At 41.7% G+C, this 23,607-nt stretch overlaps 1 protein-coding gene across 2 annotated transcripts in view; it reads left to right on the top strand.

Annotated features, from left to right (window-relative positions):
- The window catches only part of ACAP2 (ArfGAP with coiled-coil, ankyrin repeat and PH domains 2), a 137,822-nt gene that overhangs the window by 85,629 nt on the left and 28,586 nt on the right, over nucleotides 1-23,607 (top strand). For both annotated transcript variants that reach the window (XM_019503505.1, XM_019503506.1), the window contains exons 8-13: nucleotides 170-265; nucleotides 5,544-5,618; nucleotides 12,604-12,716; nucleotides 20,243-20,294; nucleotides 22,619-22,719; nucleotides 23,320-23,425. In XM_019503505.1, the coding sequence (XP_019359050.1) occupies nucleotides 170-265; nucleotides 5,544-5,618; nucleotides 12,604-12,716; nucleotides 20,243-20,294; nucleotides 22,619-22,719; nucleotides 23,320-23,425 (543 nt within the window). The remainder of the gene's footprint in view (nucleotides 1-169; nucleotides 266-5,543; nucleotides 5,619-12,603; nucleotides 12,717-20,242; nucleotides 20,295-22,618; nucleotides 22,720-23,319; nucleotides 23,426-23,607) is intronic.

Genomic DNA, 23,607 nt, shown 5'->3' with positions numbered 1-23,607 from the left:
CATGGCAGGGGGTCGGACTAGATGATTTGTCTAGGTCCCTTCCGACTTATTGATTCTATGATTCTGTGACCCTAACATCTATGAATCTGTAAGTAGGAGTTACTTATGTGAAAGCTGACAGCCATCTATTTAAAGTTGCTTTTTAACATATCCTTTCTCTTTGCTTTAGATGTTGTCCTTCATGTATGCCCATCTGACTTTCTTCCACCAAGGCTATGATCTCTTCAGTGAACTGGGGCCCTACATGAAAGATCTTGGAGCCCAGGTAACGCAACAAAGTACAATCCTGCAGTAAAGTACATTTTAATGTATGTTTGGGAATAATACGAGGGAAAATAGGCAGTCACTGTAACAGTTCCTTAATGGGGTACAAACACTTGATTCAATATGGATGTACCAAGATGTTTGCTAGCATGTCTTTGTAAGGTAATTGGCATGTTATGAGGGGTGAAAAGCTGAGTCTGCCCCAAATAACTGGCATACTATTTTATCAGTAGAAACCAGTGATGTCCAACCTTCTTGTTCCATGTGCTGGATAAGGGGTACCAGCTTAGTCCCTGGGCCAGATCCAGTGTCCTGGGTGGACACACCTGAGCCAGATCTAGCGTAGGGGCTGGGGGTTAAGCACCCTTGGTATACACTGATTCCTTGTCATTGAAATCTGTAGGGCTGGCAAATGACTGGTGTTGTTTTGTTCAGTATAGATGACTGCTCGCTTTAGCTGTGGACCTCTGCATGGTGGACCTGTAGTAGTGGGTCAGGCATAACAGTGCAGTTAGAAACATAAACAGATCATTTGGAACCTTTTAAATTTAAATAAATATTGGAAAAACTAGCTTCAGGTATCAAATACCCCTCCATTTTTTTGCAATTGGTGTCACAATTTCACTACTTTTATTTTCCATTTTAATTTGTAAATGTTTCTGAAATGAGGGCCTCATTCAGACAGGAGCATTGAGTACAATTCACTCTGCAGAGGGACAAGGCAAAGCGGCATACATAAGACTTTGAAGAGCACAGGGTACACGACATGGAGGCTCGCCTGCAATGTGGTGTTTACCCAAGCCATGTGATCTGTTGGTGTAGACATGCTGTCCTGTTGCAGAAAGTGACTTGTGGCAGTGTGGTTTAACTTGGTGTTGGCACCAGAGAGCTGTGTTGGTGTTTCTTTTGCTCTATCATCACTGGTGAGGCCTTGCCTGGAGTACTGTGTCCAGGTTTGGGCCCTGCACTTCTAGAAAGGTATGGACAGCTTGTAAAGACTTCAACAGAGAGCAACTGGGACGCCGACTTATTAAGAAAGGCTGAAAGAACTAGGGTTACGTACTCTTGAGAAGAGACGACTGAGAAGAGTTTGATAAGTCATTGGATACCTGAAGGGCAAATACAGAGAGGATGAAGATGGGCCTTTCCATAGGGAACAGGACTAGGATCAGTAGACTCCAGCTACAAGAGAGGAAATTAGGTTGGAGATGAGAAGAAACTTTCTGATTGCGAGGGTGGTCAAACACTGGAAAAGGCTGCCTAGAGAAGCTGTGGAATCTCCATCCCTGGACATTTTCTAGACAGGATGGTTGGATACTTGGCTGGACCGGTTTAGTTGGGGCTGATCCTGCCTTGAGCAAGGACCTGGACTACATGGCCTTGTGAGGTCCCTTCCAGCCCTACTATCCTATGATGCAATGACTTATATTTTATGTCAGTTTGGGGCCTTTGATGCTTTGTAGCAGAACAACTGCACTGATGCCAAAATTAAAGTGAAAGGGAAAAAATAGAGGGATGCTATAAGATGTGAACAAGTAGATTTTTTTTTTGCCTGATTTCTCCTGCTTTATAAAACTACCATAGGAGTGGCAGGTAACAATTGTGGATACAAGGTTCAGACCAGTGTGTGATCTTTTTTTCAGTTGAGAGGATCCCTTTTAAATTTTGCTTTCATGCTTTTCTATATTATTTCTGGGACCTTCATGTTGTTCTATCACAGGTTTTATTCATGTGATTTTTTTCCTGTTTCTTCACAGGAGGAGTGGCGGCAGGGGGAAGGAAGGGGAAGAAATTTGCTACCTTTTAATTGCAGTTTTAAATTGTCCTAGTTAGGTTTGAAGCTTCCAATTCAATTAGGTTAATGAGGATGGTCAAGTTGCCACTTTTGCTGCTGATATTTGGTTAATGATGCCTGCTGTAAGGTTGTTAACAGGGCAGCTTCACATCTTGTTACAGTACCGTGTTACAATGTCTGCATGTTGGCAGCTGGGGGAAACAGCTATTTTATCGCTTGTCTAGTATAGATCATAGTTGCAGCAAAGCCCGAGGAAAGAATGTAGAAGTGCTGCAGTTTCCCTCCATCTGTTATCTTATTCTGTTTCAAGTGTTAAAGAAATGAATATTTTTTCTTTGTAGGAATAAGCTTGTTGAGTTTCAGTGAGATATTTAAAATAGCCATTTTTCAGTTTGCATTAGTAGAAGCCCCTTTGAAAGGTCAGAGAGAATGCATTGGCATTCCTAAATGAACAGAGGTTTCATTAGCTCTCTGGAAGACATTAGCAGATACCTACTAATCATGCTTATCAGTGAATTTTCAATTGCTTGCCACCAATTTGATGCAAAGTGGATACTATTTATAGGTTGATTTTCAAGGTTAGCTAACTTCTAATTATCTGCAGGATAAAAATGGCAGGCTTTTCAGTGGGAAACATGTAAATGTCAGGAACTTGCTGTCTGAATGGATTTTCCTTATGCTTTCAACAATAGCATCACCTTTCAGTTGATAGCAGGAATGGGAAATTTGAAAGCCAATAAAAATTTTTATTTTATAGAGCGCTTTTGAGTGTTTGACTTTAAGTATAGGGTTTTGGCAGCCCCTTTGATAAAATTGATAGACATATTAAATATTTTTCATGATGTCACTCTGGTAGTGTGTTTCTTATGTGTCACCTAGCTAGCACAGTGAAATGAGGCTGACCTGTTTCACCTTCGAGTTATCCTGTCCCAGAACAATATCACTCTATGAATTTACAAAATTGCAGCAAAATGCTAGTAATGACTAGTACTGATGTGGTGTTTCTGTCAATATTAGATTTTCTAGCTGCATGTCGTCTTAAAATTTAAAACAAACATTGGAATGTGACTGTTTTGAAAACTTAGTAAACGAGGCAAGCACGTTTAGTTCCCTTTAACAGTAAAATAATCAAATATAAACAGAACATTATGAAACAGAATATCCTGTGTCATTTGAAGACTGTACAGTAGTGGCACAAGGTCTGGGACATGGTTTGTGGTGGTTCAGTCGTGCTATTAGTCATCACCTGTTCAAGTCATTTCACGGCTTGCCACTGCCTTGAGTGGGAAACAAGCAGAAGGAACTTTCCCTCCTGCTAGCTGACACCAACCCAGACATAGTAGGGCTCACTGAAGCATGGTGGGACCCAACACATGACTGGGCGGTGAATATCGAGGGCTATAGGCTGTACAGGAGGGACAGGATAGGAAGGAAAGGTGTGGGTGTGGCGCTGTACATTAAGGAGGAATACACATCCTCATCAATTAGCACAGAGTCAGAGGAGAGGCACTCTGAAGTGCTCTGGGTTAGAATACAAGGCAGTCGAGGGGAAAGAGACTTAACGGTGGGGGTCTACTACAGACCTCCCAACCAAGGGGAAGAGCTAGACCAGGAATTCTTAAGTCGGCTCATGGAGGTAGTTAGGTCAAAGGACATGGTCATCATGGGGGACCTGAACTTTCCAGACATCTGCTGGGAAGAGCAGTCAGTCAGGTCTGACCGATCACGTAGGTTCCTAGCCCAAACGCAGGACCTCCATCTAACCCAGGAGGTGCACAGCCCCACCAGGGGAGACGCCTTGTTGGACCTGGTGATGGCCACAGGGACAACCTGGTGAGGGGGCTGTGGGTGCTCGACCACCTGGACAACAGCGATCATTGCCTGCTGGGATTCACCATCCAGCGCAAGGTGGCGAAGGCCTACAGCAAGGCAGCAGCCAGTGACTTAATCTCTGGGCCACCCGGGGTGATGGAGGAGGTAGCTGTAGTGCTTCCATTCAGGCACGAGACTCTCCTGCCCTGGGGAAATCTCAAGTGGGGAGTTGCGTCCACTCTCTGCTGCCTTTGCATTTCCAGAGTGATGGAAAGTAACAGTGGAGCTGAGGTTTTCACCCATGGTAATTGGATCAAATCAGTGTGTAGGGAGGGATTCTGCCAGTCATATCATGCCTTTTACCAGGGGTGCTCAACCTCCAGCCTGTGGACCAAACATGGCCTATGGAGCCTTGTATCTGGATTGGGCCTAGGCTGCTCTTCTCCCTCTGTAGAGCTGGACGGGGCCCCACTGTGCCTGCCCTGGGCTCTGGGTTGGGTCTACCAACCAGATCTGGCCCATGGAGGCTATTCAGCCTGTTGGAGCAAAAGGTTGAGCACCACTGCCCTTACCCGTCTGTAGCTTCCACTGGAGAGCCACAGCCCTGCCTTGCATCAGGCAGCCTTGTTAACCCTTGCTGGGGCAAGGCAAGGCCTGCATCACCAATATGGAGTAGCAGGTCAAACCCCTCTGCACTGCCATCTCTGAGTCCTTTGCATCTTACTGGTGGTCCAAGTGGGGAAGGCTCATAGTTCAGGTGGGGGAACAGGCCCAGATGACCATCTTCATTTGCGTAGACTGCTGAGAGACTTCATTTTTCAACAGCATCTGGAATGTTGTCTAGCAGACTATCCTGCCTAGGCATCTGTTGGCTACTTCCTATCCTCTGACGTCCCCATCTCACAACACTTTTTAATAAGTTGCTTTTTCGCAGACATGTCTTCAAGTAAGTCTGGGTAAAATGCTTGTACTTATCAGTTATAATTTTACAATATCCTTTAATCCTGCTGGTATCTTCTTATGACAGTCTGACCAATGCAAGTTTGAAATAGTTATGCTTTTACAGACTCAGCATAAAAAACAACTCCTCTAGGCTGTGGCACTGTCTCTAACATTCAATGTGCTGTTACACAGTGCCTGAAAGAGCCTGAAGAGCTGTGAACCTTGTTTCAAATGCTGTCAGTGAGCCTGTGATAGCTGTTAGGATAAAAGCTTAGCTGGGCCCACACCTTCCCTGTGGAGGAAAAATTGCCAGCATTCGCTTGTTCTGGCTTTCTTTGCTTATGCCAGTAGTGCTGCATGGGCCAGCCAGCAAGAGCAGCTAAAGCATGAGTCATTCCTTTCTTCAGAAACTGAACATGTCATTGGTGCGGTGTACCATTCGCACAGTCCTGGCACCATAATACTATTTTTTGAAATATTTTTCTTAAAGCCTAGAGGAAACGTTCACCTTTCACAGAGGTTTTGTATTAGGAAGACTTGTCTGGTTAATTTAGGATGGCAGTGCGATGCTTTTGACAGGATATATTTGTTAGTAAAGGTAAAGCTTTGTGATAAGGGAAGTGATTTTGCTATGTAAATAAAACAAAAATCATGCAGTGTCTAGACGTAATGTATTTTTTCTATTAGTATTACAAAGTCTAAAGAGCCACATTTCTCTTTCTTTTTACAGCTGGATCGCTTGGCTGTAGATGCTGCAAAGGAGAAGAGAGATATGGAACAAAAACACTCCACTATTCAGCAAAAGGTACTTGAAGGACTGTAAAAGAGAGGGAGAGGGGCTGCACCACTCGTTGATCTATTCGTTTGGTGTGCCTCTGCAGCAGAGCAGCACTGCAATACAACAGCTAGAAGCAGTGTCCTTAGAGTGCAGTGACACAGAATTACGGATCAGTAAGTGGGGCGTTGGTTTGCAGATGTTGAGATAGTATTACCAGACAAGTCCATAATTATATTTCACTCTTCTAGTGAATTAAAGCATTTGGATGCTGAGACAGCTCATTTATTAGGCACCAGACATTTTGGAGTCATCAAGTCATAGTTATCCTCTTGCTTTCTATAACTATTGTAGTCAAATATTTATTTATAGAACGGGTATCCCATATGGCCTTCTAAATGCATGTTTTACTTAGTTTCTGAACTTGGCCCAAATGTATCAGTACAGTATTATGGGGTTAAGAGCTGTAGCTACCTTTGCAGATAAACAGAGAGAGCCTACTATGAAAGTGGGATTTTATTTGTTTGAAATATACAAGAATTTGAAAACTACCCAGTAACTGTGCATGGTTTCATTGGCAAATTCATCACTATGCTCACTTTTGCTTTTTAGCATGCTAGGAAAATTACAGATGTTTCAGGGGTTTGGATAGTACTGATGCTCTTTGTCAACATTGATTGTACAGTTGTAATAGAGGGTAAACGTTTGCTAGTGGAATCTCTGGTTATGAACTAATGAATGTAGCTATGGAAGAACTGTAATTGGACTGTGGTTTAAAGATCCCAGAATACTTCTTATTCTCTCACAAATCGGCTTTTGAATAGGATTTGAGAAGGTGTCATAGATTGGAACAGTCATGAGGTAAGTGACTCAAAAAAGGGCATTTATTGACAAAAAACATGCTGGGAGTAGGATAAAAATCCTATTCTGGGATAGGTTAGTACTTGGATACTAACAGGCCGTTGGAGAATAGCAAAGCATGCCCGGGATTGATACTGCCCTAAGATTACATATCTTTAATTGATTATGGAAGGCACAAGTTATGTGACCCATTACCAGGAATTATAGCAATTGCTGTAGCCTGCTGACCTGATTGCTTTGTTTTTCCTTGAATGCTGCAAAAGGCTGCATTACAGGTAAATGATTTCTAATAAAATCTGTCATTACTGAGAGAGAAATTCAGAAGTAATGGAAACCTGATCAATTGGAATAAAAAAAACACTTACTGCTTTTCACATATTTTGCACAGCCATTTTAAAATTGTCCACAAATTGTGTGAAAATTTATTTCGTTCCTTAAGTCATCTAATTAGTTCAACATTTATTAATAAATGTTAAAAAAACTAAGACACTGACAGTAAGTAAATTCAGTGAAGGACAAAGTTGGCAGGATCACCCTTATCCAAACCATCCCATACAAATCCTTGTCTGACCTACTACTAAAACTACTCAGCAGCTGCCAAAAAAGCAAACAACGTGTTAGGGATTATTAAGAAAGGAATTGTAAACAAAACAGAAGTATCTTGGTGCCCCTTTATAAATCTGCAGTGTCTGCACCTTGAGGACTATGCCCAGTTCTGGTCCCCACGCCTCAGAAAGGACATAGAAGAACTAGACAAGGTCCAGAGAAGGGCAGTAAGGATGATGAGTGGCATGGAGGGGCTTCCATATGAGGAGACACCAAAGAGGCCAGGCCTATTCAGTTTAGAAAAGGGATGCGCAGGGGGAGATATGAGAAGAGTTTACAAAATACTAAATGGTGAAGAAAAAGTCAATAGGGATTTACTGTTTACAGTCTCTCACAATATAAGAACTAGGGGTCACAAAATGAAACTCGTAGGTAGTAAGTTTAAAACTAGTAAGAGGAAGTTCTTTTTCACACAGTGTCATTTCATTAAAGTGTGGAACTCCTTGCAACCAGATGCAGTGGAAGCTGACAGTTTTTAGTCAGATTCAAAAAGGGGTTGGACAAATTATTGGAGGAAAGGGACATCAGCAGCTCTTGAGCATGGGAGCTAGGGATACAGCCTCTGAATCAGAACTTCCTAGACTTTCAGTGCTGGAGGCGGCAAGGGAGAGAGAGAAACAGTGGAAACAGCCCTGGGGAGAACCAGTTCACTCTTCCTCTCAGCATCCACTCTCTGCCGCTGTGCGACAGGAACCTGGGCAGCATGGACCTGTGGTCTGACCCAGTACATGACAGTTCTTATGTAGGCAGTCGACTCCATCGCACAACCTAATCTGCCGTGGGTAAAGCCGAGGGACAGTGGTGCTCAGTATCTTGCTGCTGTGGGGGTTGCTCAAGCATGCCTGGCAGACCTCGTGTTGGATACTACTGGGGATATTTGGTACCACAGCAGAGAAGCTGAGAGAGATGAATGCAGACAGCACAACTACTTGGGACACTTGGAAAAGAGAAAATTCTGTCTGTGGATGCACTGTGTGACCGTTACCAAACAGCTCGGTTCAGTGCTTAGACTGGCAGTTGGGAGCAGAAAGAAAACCAGGGAGACTGAGAAGAAGCCAGCTCTGGAAGTGTTGCAGGATGGTGTAGTATTAAAAGAAGAGTGGATGTGTCACAGCTTTGCCATGACCACAAAAGATGGAAGGTGGTGATCAATGCACCCTGAATCAGGGATGTCAGCTGAAAGGGAAGATGAATTATTTAATTACTTGATAATGTCACCTGGCCTGCACGGACTCCTGGCTGTAACTCCAGGTGTTGGTTTTGCTCTGTTGAGCACTGTGGTTTTGTTCCTCTTTATGCGAGGGAGTGGAACCGATGGCCCCAGAGGCCCTTCTCACTCCTGTGTTCCTATTAGGCATCTCTTGTCCTCCTTGTTAGTTATCAGTGTCAGTGTAGATGGTCCCAGCTGAGCTTGAAGAAGGTGACCTGGCGCTAGACCCTCATTTTGAGCTGCCACTGCCAAAATCTCCCCTTTCATTTCTCATTTGGGTCACGTAACTCCCTTTTTCAGATCCTCCGTCTTGCCTGTACACCATGTTCCTGGGTTTGTGTGGCAAAAATAGCCTTCTGGCTTAAAGTATAGATCTTGTCTTCTGTTGCGTCTCTTCACCCAGCTGTTCATTCCTCTCCTTCTCTCATGCCACCATCCTACCTTCTTCCATGCTGTCCCTGAGGCTTCTGCCCTCTCAGTCCCTCTGCCCCGCACTGCCTTCTCCCACAGGCAAGACACGTAATGTAACGGCACTCGAGCGGACCTTTCCAAGTGCCAGTCCAAAGCTTTGTCTGTTCTGATTAGTCGAAAGCTAATTTCTTCTTAAACAAAAACTAATTAGTAAATAAAGACTGTTACATTACTTTCAGTCTTTTGCCAAACTGCACATGCTTAAGATGGATAACATTCTTAATTACATGAAGTGACTGGATTTATGAACATGTGATTCTCCTATGCAGTACTCTGGAAAAAGCTGGATGTATTTTTTCCTCAAGTTGTTGTGATTCATTAAACACTTTTCCATCTGCCTGGATAAAAATAAATTACAATAACTTGACCACTTTTTCCCTCTTTGTTTTATTATGCAATACAAGAAACATTAAAGACCATATTCTGTTTGCCAGTTGCCTTTTCTGGAGCTATCTTGTTGCCTTGCCTACCCCCTCTAGATCCTCCACCTCCATCAATGAAGTACTATGGATAAAGCATATAGAAGCCTTTGATTTCCCACTCCCAGCCCCCTTTTTTTGGCTTTCCCTTAAAGTTTGAACTTTGACTCATAAGTAAATGACCTGCAGTAAAGTCTGTGATGTGTTGTGAGTAGTTAGGAAAGTATTACACTTCTGCTTGTGCATACTCTTCTCTCTCAACCTGCTGTATAAGGTTGCAAGTCAGTTCAGCTAATAAGATCAGCAACAATATTGTGCGTGCTTGAGGAAGAAGTCATTACTTCAGTTGATTTGAATTGAATTAGGAGCAACGTAAGGAGAACGCCGTTAAGTGATCTACATTTGCACAATGCTTCAAAGACACCTTAAACCTAGTGGATCACATTTCACTGAACAAGATAATTGCGGTTTCTGAAACAACACTGTGAGCTCAGAGAAAACTGATGTACCTCACTCTTGGATGGGCAGAAAGTGTCTCAAGGAAGTGTACTCTTTCCTCGGACAAGAAGCTGTGGTGATTACTTAAGGACTGGAAAATGCAGCTGTTTAGCAGGTTTCATTATGTTTGGGAGCTGGTAAGTTTGAGCAAGGAAATAAAACCTGTATTTGTTTTTCCTTAAATTTTGGAAGACAAATACTAGTTCAACAAATGTCAGAGCTGCCTGAAAGACTATAGCAGGGTAAAAATTCCATGAAAATTCTTTGTCGAACACTTACTTGCTAAAATATCTGTGTGTGTGTGTGTGTGTGTGGTCTTTTACCCTGATAGATAGATAGATTAGGTAGATATAGTGTAAGTATTCTTTATAGTAAAATGGTATTTTTGAAATGTGCAATATTATATTAAATCTCAGCAATATTCATCTGCTGAGTTGGAGAACAGACAGCAAAATATGAAGGTTACAAGTGCTGGGGAAGAAAGAAAAGAATGCCACATGGCTGAATTTGGGGTCTTATAAGCGTTGAGTTCTAAACCCTTTGTTGTAGGTCTGTTGATAAGCCCATATGAAACATGAATGCTAAAGTTTGGAGAAGATGTTTTTACTTTTACTGTAAGTGCTTGCTGTCATATTCACAGCTATTGCCCTGGATGACTATTTTAAGCATAGTATTTAACCTATTAAATTGTGAAGAGCTGAGAGAAATATTGTGTGTGCCACTACTGAATAGTTTACTACCCAAGTCCAAGCTTATATGGCCTTGATATTTGTATCCATTCATAAAAGGCCTGTATGAACTGTGCTAATTGTCCTGTTGCTTTATGATTGATCCTTTGTTATATTATCTCGGGTTTCTTGAAATCATAGGGCAGAATGGCATTCCCTTTGGAGGCCTATGTTAATCAGTAGCAGCAATCATGTGGTCCGACTCGTTTTTTCTATCTTTTATCACATACTTCCACACACAGTTTTTGTATTTGTTTAACTGTTTTTGTTAGGAGTTCATTATTTTAACTGTAAAACAGCTAAAGCAGTTCAGCACCCTAGCCTGGGTACAGTTATGCTGTTATAAAGATACCTCATGCTGCCATAACTTTCTCCTCTAAATACCTGAGAATAAGGTATAGTACTCTAAGCACACTTATACTGAAGCCTGTACTTTTATACTGAAATAACTTGTGTCCAGCAGATTAGGAGTTGTTTGGCTTTACCTATACTAGATTCATCTTGGAAGACAGCAGGGCAGGATGGTGTCTTGGAGACTAACTTGTTCAGAAATTCATGGGCTTCTGTAGGCCTTCTGCCTAACTTTTAGACCAACACAGCTACCTACCTGTCTCTGCTTGGTTTCAAACTGGTAGAATTAAAATAGTACAGAAACTATAGATAGACAAGCTTCTGCAGATCAGAGGTTTAAAGACTAGTCCCTCTCTGTTACATGACTGTAAATGACAACTACTAAAAACTAGCATGGTCTGAATTCTTCACCTTCCATGAGAAGTATCTGTGCAAGTTTGTCACTCTTGCCTTCCTTCACTAGTGACTGACTGAACTTAAGTCATTTTGATTACAAACCCTTATTTTCAGTGCCTAATGCATTCTGCCCCAGGTAAGAAGAAAAAGATATTGCTAGTCAGCTTTTTTCCCATAGCTAATTTAAATAAAAAAAAGAAAAAAAAAAGATCAGCAGTCTTAAGCAACTGAATGTATTGTCCCTTGAGCCCTGTGCATCTGAAATCGCACCGTGTATACATGTGAATACCTCCCTGGTAGAAGGTAACCCATCATGCACAAGGAATATCCAGGAGCCCATGGCAAGATTTCAACTGCTTGCCAAAGAAATGGGTATACGTAGCTCCTGGAAGATTAGGACCAGCAAACCACCACCTGCATGCTACTAAGTAATCATCAGTGCTTCCTTCGTGCAAGTGACCATACCAGCCTTCCTAAAAACCCCAACAGAGATGCTTTCTATTGGCCTGTCTTCATCCTCCCATTCCTAGGCAAAATTACTGAGAAAAGTGACAGCCCAGCTTCAACATCATATTTGTGCCATCCTGGGTGCTTTGCAGCTGGCTTCAGACCAAGATGCAGCATGGGAACAGCACTAGGAGTAGGACATTAAAGAGGCTGTCTTTTCTGGTGGTGGATGGAGGCTACACTTCACTGTGATTGATTGATTGTTTAACTGCAGCTCTGACTTTGGACACAGCTGGTGTTTGATGGCAGAGATGGAGGGAGTTCAGCTCTGTATTGGCTCCAAGCATTCCTCTCACAGGATGGAAGAAAGTGGACAACTTTTCTTTCCTTCTGACTGCCACAACACTCCCTGTGGATCTGAGAATCCCTCATTTAGTGTCTGTACAAGATATCAGGCATGGTGAAGCAGCAGGTTCCCTACCACAAGTGAGGTGGTGGCACTTGCATATTCCTCTTTCTCCAGAAGGGTAGCCAGTGCCTGTGTACACCTGTCCTGTCTGCAGGGAGTCAGTTCCTAAATGAAGATCAGGTAGTTTGTGGCAAGTCAGAAGGGCTGGCAGTCAAGCTTGGGTTAGGGTTAAGTTTATAACAGATTTATAATTGTCAGTGCACAGAATCTAATTATTGGGGAGATCGCCTTACCTTGGAAGTTGTCTTGGATTTGGGTAAATATGGTGATTTATGATTCTTTCCTCAAGTGGCTGGAGTTCTGACTGGTAAAATGCCATCTCTCTGTGTTTAATTACATGATGTAATTACAGCTGTTGAATTTTGTGAAATAGAAGAGACTTAAGTAAGGCCTTTCCTGAAAATCCATTTTCTTAATGTAATGTATGGGCCTTATAGTCCTAAAAGAATCAGTAAGTATTGCATGCAAGGTGCTGTTATGAGGTCCCTGCACAAATTTGAAATGATTGTTGTCAGTGTTTGAGCTGCATTTGAAACTTGCATCTTTTTTTTAACACTAGGATTTCTCCAGTGATGACACTAAGCTAGAATACAATGTAGATGCAGCCAATGGCATTGTTATGGAGGGATATCTCTTTAAGCGAGCCAGCAATGCCTTCAAGACTTGGAACAGGTAAATACTTCAAATGCTCTGTTAATTATGGTTTGTAACCATGCTGGTTATTGGTTTCAGTGTAGCTTGGACTTCTAACTTTGCAAATTCATCCCAAAAGGCAACTCTGTGGAATTGATAAGTTGACAGAGTGGTTGGCTTGTTAAGTTGATCACCAGGGATCCTGGTTTTCTCTGCTAAACAATTACAAATTATCTGATTTAAAAAAAAATAAATCACAAATGGAAAACCCAGATTCCTGTTAATCACAGAAACTGCCCTCAGTCTGAAGAAATTTTTTCTTGTTTTCTTCCCTACTTGTTCACAAGCACTTTACCTGGAGTAGTTGCCATATTGTACCCCTGGCCTTCACCATCAGACTCTGAAGCAGTGTAGCTCCTGATTTCAGCTACCTGCAGGGGGGTTGCAAAGAGGATGGAGCTGGGCTGTTCTCAGTGGGGGCAGATGACAGGACAAGGAGCAATGGGCTCAGGTTGCAGCAAGGGAACTTGAGGTTGGATATCAGGAAAAACCTTCTCACCAGGAGAGTAGTAAGGCACTGGAACAGGTTACCCAGAGCGGTTGTGGACTTTCCATTCTCAAAGGTTTTTAAGACCTGGCTAGACAAAGCCCTGGCTGGGATGATGTAGTTGGGGCTGGTCCTACTTTGAGCAGGGGTTTGGACTGGATGTGACGTCCTGAGCTCCCTTCCAATCCTAGTTGTCTATGATTGTATAAAGTGCATTGTTTATAAATTTAAACACTGAGGAAATAAAGGGTTTAAAGACTTGCAACTTGTGGAAAATGTACAGTGAATGGTAGAAATATAGTGAGGGACTAAGAGTTGGAACCTTTTCTTCCTGTAAAATACACATGCAGTCCTGCTGCAAACTGAATCCCATAGACTTTCTCTTGGTGCCTGCGACGATCCTGGAAGGGGTTCAAACTTGTATGTTACTGCACAGTATGTGCATTAGTTGCTCACAGTTACAGTTCTCAGCACTTGGTACTCTTTAATTATGCTTTCAGGGGCCTGCATGTTTGGAAGTCAATGGTGGAAATGCCAACACGTCCCAAACGACTGAATGCAGTAGCCCAGTTTGAAATCAGTTGTGTGACAGTTTGATGCTGCCCTTTGCTATGTCACATGCCAGGAGCTTTGCAGTAGTGTTTATATTAGCCAATGGTTTCCATACTCTTCAGAGGGGCCACTGTCAACCCTCAATTGCCTTTTATGATTAAACTTTTAATTGACAACACTGTCAAGGTGCCTCATCCAATCCAGGGATAAGTGGACTACCAGTGATGTGTAGACCAGTTTTGGGGAGTGCTGTATTAAACTGTCTGCATGCTGTCGCACATTCTGTCACCAGAAGTATATCTGAGTGTGATGCAGGAACCTGTATGCTTTGGTATCGTGAGCTTCAGTTATGGAATAGTGAACTTCCTAGCAATGAAGAGTAGTTTCAGATCACTAACTAACATTTTTTTAAAATTAAAGACATGAAGACAACAAAAAAGGGTTGCTGGCCAGCCATTCTCAGTGAGGGCCCAGCATAAGTTATCCCAAGCCTGATGCCAAGTGTTTCTTTCCAGAGGTGATAAAGGGTGAAAAATCCCATGTTTTGGTCATTGCTTCAGTTTACTGGATGTCTGAGCCAAACTTGATTACCGTTTGGCCCATTTTATAGAGGGAGTCAGAAATCTGGGAAATGTGTTTTGGTCATTATATTGATCTAAAGCTATAAATCCATTGTGCAGTGAAGCAGATTAACTGTGTAAGGATACGTCCCAGCACAACAGATCCACTTCACTGGGTAAAAGAGATATTATCCATTTTTCCCGATCTTGCGGGACAGCACTTGGGCATGGCTTTGCCAGTGGGGGAGCACTGAGTTTGCCTGCCTGCAGAGACATGTCCCAAGTCGGATTTACCAGGTGCTTCTGCAAGCGGAGAAACCTGGACTTTCCCCATTTGCAGAGGCATGCCCTGATGTGGGGCATAGCAACACAATATGCACCCCTGAGGAATCCCCTGCCAGGGGACTTCTGGGTCGTGCCTCTGTAAATGGTAGAGCCTGGGCAGGTGCTCCCAGGGCTTCAGGGGCCTGAGCCTGTATGCCTTTGGAATGGGAATTCCTGGGGTGTGCAGGATTTAGATCCCTGAAACTCCAGGCGTACCTGCTTGGGGTGGCTGGAGAGCATGGGCGGCCCACACTGTCCTGCCACAAAGCAAGCAGAAAATCTCTTGCAAAAAAGTGGCACGGATTTATACTACCTAAGCCACATGTTTTTGGTATTTGTGGCACATCAAGGGGCATGGACCTCTGTTTCCAGCCTAAAAGTAATTGTCAGGGCTTAGTGAGTCCTCTGTTATAGGTAAGTTTTTAATACTGTTTAAGTCTAACTATGCATAACTGTCTGTTAGGTCTCTGTTGATTTAGTGCAGTTGGTCCTGCATTTATGAGAGCAGTGCTGTGACAGTATCCCTGCCAGTGTAACACACTGGCTTTTCCTGTCTGGACTCCTCTTGAACACTGAGCTGGGTCTGGCCTGATCTAGTGTTAGGGAGTAGTAAATGGCACCACCAGACACCAAGCTGGTGTGATTCCCCGGAGCGACGTATTACAGTCTGGAGTAGAAGGGTGGTAAATACATGGCTGGCAACTCCATGCTTCAGACCTCTGTTAAGTTGAAGCATATTAGTTTGAAAAAACTGGTGCTCTAGAGCAGGGGTGGCCAGCCTGTGGCATGCAAACCATGAGTGAGACACGGCAGATCAGGGAGGGGACAAATAACATCTGCAGATTAGGTCAGGAAGCAGAGCAGCAGAATAGGTAGAGGGGATCAGAGTTTCACTGAGGGAGGATGCACTAATTTGTGACACTTGCTGAAAAGGTTGGGCCCCACTGCTCTAGTGCATGCGTGGTTTTCTTCTCCAGTGGAGGCTGTGTTGAAACAGTGAAGCAAGGAGCGTTGTTTGCCTTCTGTGTCATAAGTAGAGAGCATGAGATCATTTGGATGCCTCGCTGGGTGCTTGGGACCTGACTCAAAACCTGTTGATGTCACTAGGAAGGTTTCTTGTTGACTGCACTGGGCCTTGGATCAGGCCATTGTTGAGAGGTGTTTATAGTGGGTAATGCAGCTGCCTGGCAAATCGTGAGGCCAAAACTTTTGTTTCCTCTTTGCTTGAATCCTCTTCCTTGATTCTCATCAAGTCTTGAGTCTGGGCAGGACACACAAGGCAGATGGAAGGCAGTTAAATGGTGTTGTGAGAGAGATCCTCCATGCCTCTTGGTCTCAGGGCTGTGAACACCAGCTGCACATGTACTGTGTTCAGATATATAATGTATGAATATGGGAAGTGTAATTGCAGTCTGATGAAGATATTAGACTGACAGCACAAAATAGATGCAGAGAAACCACATTAATAATGTGCTTCATTGTACTTGTCTTGTTTTATTTATAACTCATAAATACTGCACAAACAGGTTACTAAATGAATCATGAAAACTGCAGGGTGACATCACTGCGTTCTAACTTTACGTTATTATTTGCCTCTCATTTATTTCTCCCTTACTTACGTTTTGTCAGGTTTTATATTTTTACATGTGTGTTTTAGAGGTGTACCTCTGATAATTTTTTTCAGGCTGTTCCAAGGAGCTAAAATACTGCATTTTTAGTAGAACGCATGCTACATGTGAGAGTTGTGTACATGTGATGCTGATTGACTTCAGCAGTAACAGGAGCTGAAATGGAATATTTTTATAATGGAAAGTCTTAGTAAGAGTGCAGACAACCAACGTGATAACTATGGAGTAGCCTATTCTGGATTTGACTCTGTAACAGCATCTCTGCCTTAGTTAATGAGGGAGCTTGTTTGCATTGAGCAAATAGCTATGCTAGGATGACATTGATTAGGCAGTGGACACGTGATGGATTCTGCATAGTCACTACCCCACGTAGTAAAGTCATCGCATGTTTTTCAAGGAGTGACTTGAACCCGGGTATGAATTATGTACTATGTAGTCAGGCCATGTGTTATGTATGCATCAGGTCTCTGTTGCACTTCTGCTGCATAACAACATCCTTTTACTATGTAGGAAATGTCATGTGTCCACACCCAGACCTTACTTACAAGATGCTCCTAAAACGGCTCAGGAAGTCAAACCATTCCTCTTGTTAGTGGGAAGCCTTACATGGAAAATTACTCTTGTTTCTGGAAATACAGATTTGTTTAAATTCCACTTCTCCTTTATTGATAATGTGTGTGCGCGCGAATGAAATGTGTGTGTGTGGAAAACAAAACTCTTAGGAAATTAGTTATATATCCTGAGAATTTTTTAAGTTGGGTGCTTTAAGCCTGATTCTTTAGTTCTTCTGTATTTTGATATCATGCTAATTCTTTGCTTATTTTGCTTATTTTGCAATTTCATTCCTTTTCCTCCTTTCCCTTATGTTTTAATCCTACCCCATTTTTTCACATGACAGGAAAAAGCCAGATCACATCAGGTACCAACCAGCTTCTTTTATATTTTCCCAATGTTTCTTTGGCACATAAAAGCTCTGCATTAACCCTGCATTTCATTTTGTTTACTTGCAATGGATATCAAGTGTCTTAATCTGTGAGAGCAGGAGGATTCTGCATGGGATGACAGCACAGCTGTGCTGTTCAGTGCCTTCCTTTTAACTGCTAAAAATGACTGATGCATTCATAATCCCAGAGGAGTAAAAAAACCCCTTAAATTTAGTCTCCGCTTTCAGAATTTCCTAGAGTAGATACTAAGCATGTTATCTTGTTCTCATTTAAACCCTGGTAAATCGTGCCACTGATTTGAATGGGACTGGGAGTAGAACATCAGATGCTGATGTCTCTTGATCACTTTGTTTTGTTCACCTCTGAAACTACATGATTCAGTTTGCATAATCAGGAAACAAACCAGCAAACAAAATGCTTCCTTATTTTTGAAAAGCTATAAAACTAATAGATGTTTATTGAATCATGTTAAGTTTCCTTTTCTTGTTGCTATCTTTTGTTTTCTTTTAGATCTTGGCACCTTGAAAAGACTCTTCAGTCATTTATATTCTTTTCTATTTGGCAAATACTGACTTTTTTCCTGCCCCCCGCTCCTCCTTCCCACTTCTTTTTTGGATAAAATGAAGTGGCATTAGCTTTATTAGAAACTCTGGATGATATAGAAGTCTTTGTCTAAAAGTCTGCTTTGTGCACCAGTACAGCATTAGTTAAGTGCTATCATAGAGCCAATAGGAGTGGCACAATTGACTTTACTGCCCCATCAAATACAGACTTGTCTCTCTTCTGATGATAAATGATTTATTTAAGTGCATTCCTGGTAATACTTGGCTATGACAGCAAAGTTGTCCCCAGCCTACTTATGGGGATTAATCCTAAAAACATAGCAAGTTTCATCCCAGTAATATAGGAACTGAGGAACAAAGTGCTGGGCCATCAAGGACTTATTTGAGCTCGTTCCTAGCCCACAATCTCTTCCAGGTTAATTGGAAAGCAGAGGAGTTTCCTAGTCAGATTTGATCAGTTTACAATAGGTGATGAAATCTCAATTGTTAAAATCACATATAGTAGTGGTTTTAATCCATTGCAACATTTAGGTGACAGTTTTGTTTAAATACATATAATAGTAATACATTCACACACATTTGTCTTAGATTTGTAGTTAATTTACAGTCAAATTAATGAGTGTGAACTGCAGGGTATACTAAATAAAGTATGACGTTTTCAGCAAATTTTACTCCTTGTCTTTTTTTAAAAATCTTAAACTAATAGGTTTCTTTAAATAGATCAGCTCTTTACCAAAAGAAGTCATGGAGCAATATGAAAAACCTCATGGAAAAGATCTCAGATGTGCCATGAATTTGTTGTACGTTACATTACAGATGCTTTATGCTTGCCAGGTTGGAGTTCACTCCCTGTAGTGACTCCCTAAATATTTAACTATAACAGCGGAGTGTGTTGGATTAATAGAACATCATACCTTTTATGTAATGGTTATTACTAGAAGTTTGCTCCATTGCATGTTATCTCTCGTGGCAGGGCTGCATTTTTCCTTTTGTCTTGTGGGCTGCTTTCCTGGCCTGTAACTAGCATATGTATAACAGCAAAGAATAAGCCTGGTTTTATCTTTCTTTTTCAGCCTGCTTTGTAGCACAACTATTGATTTTTATTTCCTAGAAATAATCTACACCATGCTTGATTAATACATTCCTTCTAGATGGTAAAGGTAATACCTTTTAAATGCTGTGACCAAAACTAAGCTGTAGTTAATAAGTGCTTGGGAAAAAACATGATAAAGGCCTTTCTATGTTGGATCCAATTTTCTGAATCCACATTGAGCGTGGTATTTTATTGTGTTGAAGACCCTGTTTTAGTGGCAATCCTCTTTTAAAATGAAGTATAATTCCACAACGTTTGGAAATACGATTATTAAAAGGTAGAATCTCATCTGACTACCAACTAAGTACTAACTGTTTTAACTTCTACTAAACTTTCCGACATGGGCCTGAATTTTCTTTTCTTAAGTCTTGTTTTCCTCTTTGTGTGCTTCCTTTTACGAAGGGCTTGTGGTGATTGATTACATGGGATGTTTTGTTGCTAGTTCTTGTGCATTGCAATTCAATATTAATATTATGAGTAATGTAACCTTACTATTTTCAGGAGTCTCTTACTTAACAATGCCCTCATGCAAACTGACAGTGCAAAGTAATGAAGTTCTGTATGCCCTGTGTTTGTGGTAACAGCCGTAATATGACATTATAAGCCACAGGCATGTATTAACATGCATAAGTGTTCAACAACTTTGAGTCAGAACTCCAAAAAACCCCAGTGTGATTGGCATTTTGGGGTTCTGTTTCCTTCCCTCCCTCACTGTTTTCCAGTCCACAGTGTGCGTTCACCTTTTTTTTACTGCAAATATGAGTGTTAGGAACATGTCTTAAAAGAAATGAACCTGGGGTGGTCATGCAGCCTCTTGACTTCAGCATCTGGGCCTTTAAGAAACAACAAATACTGGGAGACTTGCAGTTAAAAATTGCAAGAGGTATTGACACTGCTGTCATTTTAGCACCCAGTAAGTTAATTTCTAAAACCTCTCTTGAAAGTATTTGTGAATAAGGAGTCCAGGTATTACTGGTAAACAAACAAAGTAGGGTTAAATACCCATTTCAGACTTTTAGCTTGCCATGAATATGTGGAAATAATGTTCTTTGGAATTAAACATTTTGTAATGAATAGTTTACTAATACGGTGATAACATGAATGCATTTATTTAAGACTCAAATTATTTAAAATTTGCTTTATTTCTTTTGTTGTGTGTTTTCTCTTACATTTTCACTTTTTCAACGAAAGCAACTTACATATCCTTGTGCAAACTTGTCAAAACTTACCAAAGCATAACTTTTGTGAATCTTTTTTTGTAATGTATTGCCATAGATTATGTGTTAGTACACTATGATCAGTAAGCACTGTAAAATCCGTGACATATTGTTTGGATGTCTTTTTATTTAAATAGGCGCTGGTTCTCAATACAAAATAATCAGCTTGTGTACCAGAAAAAATTCAAGGTAAGTACTGTACTTCCATTAATAAAAAGGGCATCAGTGGGAATTAGGGTGGGCTGTTTGCTAGAGCATGGGAATGAGGACTGAGAGGTGCTGCCGCTGACCTGCTGAGTTACTGAGCAACCCACTTATTTCCCAGCCTCAGTTCCCCCATATGTACTGGGGACAAGACCTGTTTTTGCAAACTGTTTGAGATTCCTGTCTGACAGATAACTCATAAGTTTATTATTTTTGCTGATCCTGGTAACACCTCATAGGTAGGGGCACATCTCAAATGAGCCCACAGTGGCTGGAAATTCACATTTCCCTGAAAGCAGAGTTGCTTTGAAATTTCATACAGGATTAGGTTTTGTTCCCTTTAAATTTCCTTTGCAGTTTTTTTTCCTGAGTTCTCTTGAAAATTGTAATAAGAAGTCTTTGAATTTGGAACTTAATCAAAATATACCATTTTAGAATTGTTGCCTGATACTCCTTTAAAAAATATTGTCTCTTGGTAAAACTTGGCAGTGGCGTGGCTTCTGGGAAAGTCTTAATCCTGAACATGTAAGCTGTGCACAAAAACCTGATTGCTTTGGGGCCGGGAACAAGTAAGTCTGACTGGGTCATAAGGGCAGGTGAACATAACATCCTCTGTCGAGTGTTAGACTCCTAACGTTTTATCCTTTGACAGAAGGCATATGAAAGCTTGTGCTTAGCTACTGGTATGTGCAGTGCTGTCAACTGATAATTAGGACTGTATGAAGCTTCGGTCCCTGATTCGGCAGAGATTTGGCCCGATTCAGTGGCTGAATCTCCGAATCTGAATAGAATCAGAGGACCCTTTAATCTCTCTGAATCAAATCAGAAAGATTCAAAGATTTGGACATAGGAGCTTGTGAATGCTGCGATGCTGGGGCACGTGGAGGGCCCCCCTGCACTCCTGTGGGATGCTCCATGCGCCCCAGCATCACAGCGATCATGAGTCATGCCTGCTACCTCAAGTGTGTAGAAAAAACTTTTAAAGCCGTGTCTGTCCAAATTGCTGATTCTCCTAATCGGCATTGAATCTCCAGATTCGGATTCGGCCAAATCGAATCGGGAACGGTGATCCAAATGGATTCATTGAATCATTATCCCTGATTTGGGCCGAATCCGAATCAAATAGGTCCCGCTTCGCACACCCCTACTGATAATATATCCCGTGCTACTCTGTGATTAGCTGCATTACACCCTGAAGGTCTGCTCTGTCCACATGTGCTGATGCCCCCCTCAGACTTAACATTTAAAAGAACCTTGAGAGTGAATGTACAAAATCTCTGTTGTAAAGCAGTTCAGGGTGCTACATAAAACATGCCTGACAAACCCACAGGACCAAGGCCCACAGCAATACGTAGCTTATCTCTTCCATGCTCAAAAATACCACAAGTTCCTTATGCAGCAGGACAGGCACTGCAGCTTTAGCTCTGTTTCGGGCTGGGGAGACCAGCCTTCTTTCATTCCCTTTGACACCCCCTTGGCAAGCGTGCTGTTAACCAACAGCTCAGTCCCAGGACCATCAGGGATTAAATGGTAAAAGACTGTCTAGAGAAGGGCAGAGTAAACCTGAGGAGTGTAGCAATTTGGCGACACGTTCAGTGTCTCATCTCGTCTCTGGCAGGGGCAAGCCCACGGGGTTTTAGTGTGTGGTCTGATAATGGCGAGGTGTGTACTTGTAGCTGGGAGAGGAGAGGGTATAAATTGTTACGGGGTTTAACTTCTGTAGGTCTGTCTTCAGTGTAGCGGGGTGTATATATTTGTACATGACAATGCCAACGGCATCTTCACAGCTTTTTGTGCACTAATTTGTCCTGAACAGTCTTATGACAAATACACTTTTCGAAAACCCAAAATAGGGTGGGCTTTTTATAGATCAAATTTATTAAAACTTTCTTAACCCAACCTCTGAATTTGCATTTGGGTTGAAGTGAGGGCCTTTTAAATGGGGAGCTCTGACTTTGGGTTGCAAACTGATCCTGTATCTTCCTAGAAAACCCAGTGGTACTCATTTGAGAACTATGCTGCTTAGCTGAACAACAACTAAAATCTAATCAATTCTGTTCAAGTGAAAAGGGTGTTCTCCAAGGCCAGCGTTACATTTCTGTGCATATTAATATTTAACTATGTACGTCCACCAGCACTATCAGATGTCTACTTACAATAGATTAGGTTTTAAGCCCTTGGAACAAATCTTGTATGAAATAATAAATAAGTAAATAAAAAGAAATAAATCCGTTGAGACTAGCAGAAACTTGATCTTCTCCCTCCATGCTCTAAAACTTGGACTTGTTTTATTCACTCTGTCTTTCCAGGATAATCCTACAGTAGTTGTTGAAGACCTGCGGCTTTGTACCGTTAAGCACTGTGAAGACATAGAAAGACGTTTCTGTTTTGAGGTGGTCTCCCCAACAAAGTAAGAAGTAGTCTTCAAATCTCTTACGTTACTGTTGCAGCCTCGAAAGATGAGGCCTGCATCTCTTGGGAGCCGTTGCAGTAGGAAAGGACCTAAGCAGCTTGATTGGTTAAGATCTGAGAGCAGGAGTGTGCGATGCTGCAAGCAGTTTTTTATCACTTCTTTAAATCTCCAAAATCACCTTCGTTGGAATACAGTTATTTCTTTGGCAGAACTGTAATCTCTCTTCCGAGGCTGATGTCTTGCTCTATTTAGGAGGTCGTACACGCGAATGGGAGGTGAGGGGGCAAAGCTAGAACTTCAGATTAAACTGGCCTGTGGCTTCATGGAGTCTCATACCCATTGGTCATCATTTAGGTTTAAATGGTTTTGAGGCAGGGAATATCTTCATTCTGTTCTTGTGAAAGGCAGTCCACATTGTTAGTTGTCAGTGTGTAATTTTAGCACTCTCCTGAATAACATTTATGGAATGATGCACTAAGGTTGATAAGTAGGTATTTGCGTAAGGGGTTTTGATTTTGAATAAGTGAGTCTGTCCTTTACTCTGATCCTGTTGGTCAGTTTGTCTGAATCTCAAAGTTTACTTCTCCTTTGTTGTAGAAGCTGCATGCTCCAGGCTGACTCTGAAAAGCTGCGGCAAGCGTGGATTAAGGCTGTTCAGACCAGTATTGCTACAGCGTATAGAGAGAAAGGAGATGAATCCGAGGCAAGTAAATAACTGGGCTCTGAAAGGAAAATAATAATAGAATGAATCATTTCTTATCCTTTTTTTAACAACTTCTAAGCACTTGGATGAATTGCAGTGATTTTCATTTTTTTTAAGACTTCCATTGAATGGACTTTCCATCTAGCTATGGTTGTTTTGAATCTTTTTTTTTTTTTTTTTTT

Source organism: Gavialis gangeticus, unplaced genomic scaffold (assembly GCF_001723915.1).
Source record: "Gavialis gangeticus isolate Ggan-Ray unplaced genomic scaffold, GavGan_comp1, whole genome shotgun sequence".
In the NCBI taxonomy this organism is placed as follows: domain Eukaryota; kingdom Metazoa; phylum Chordata; order Crocodylia; family Gavialidae; genus Gavialis; species Gavialis gangeticus.
Note: the sequence above shows the minus strand (reverse complement) of the source record. Positions and strands in the feature narration are given on the sequence as shown.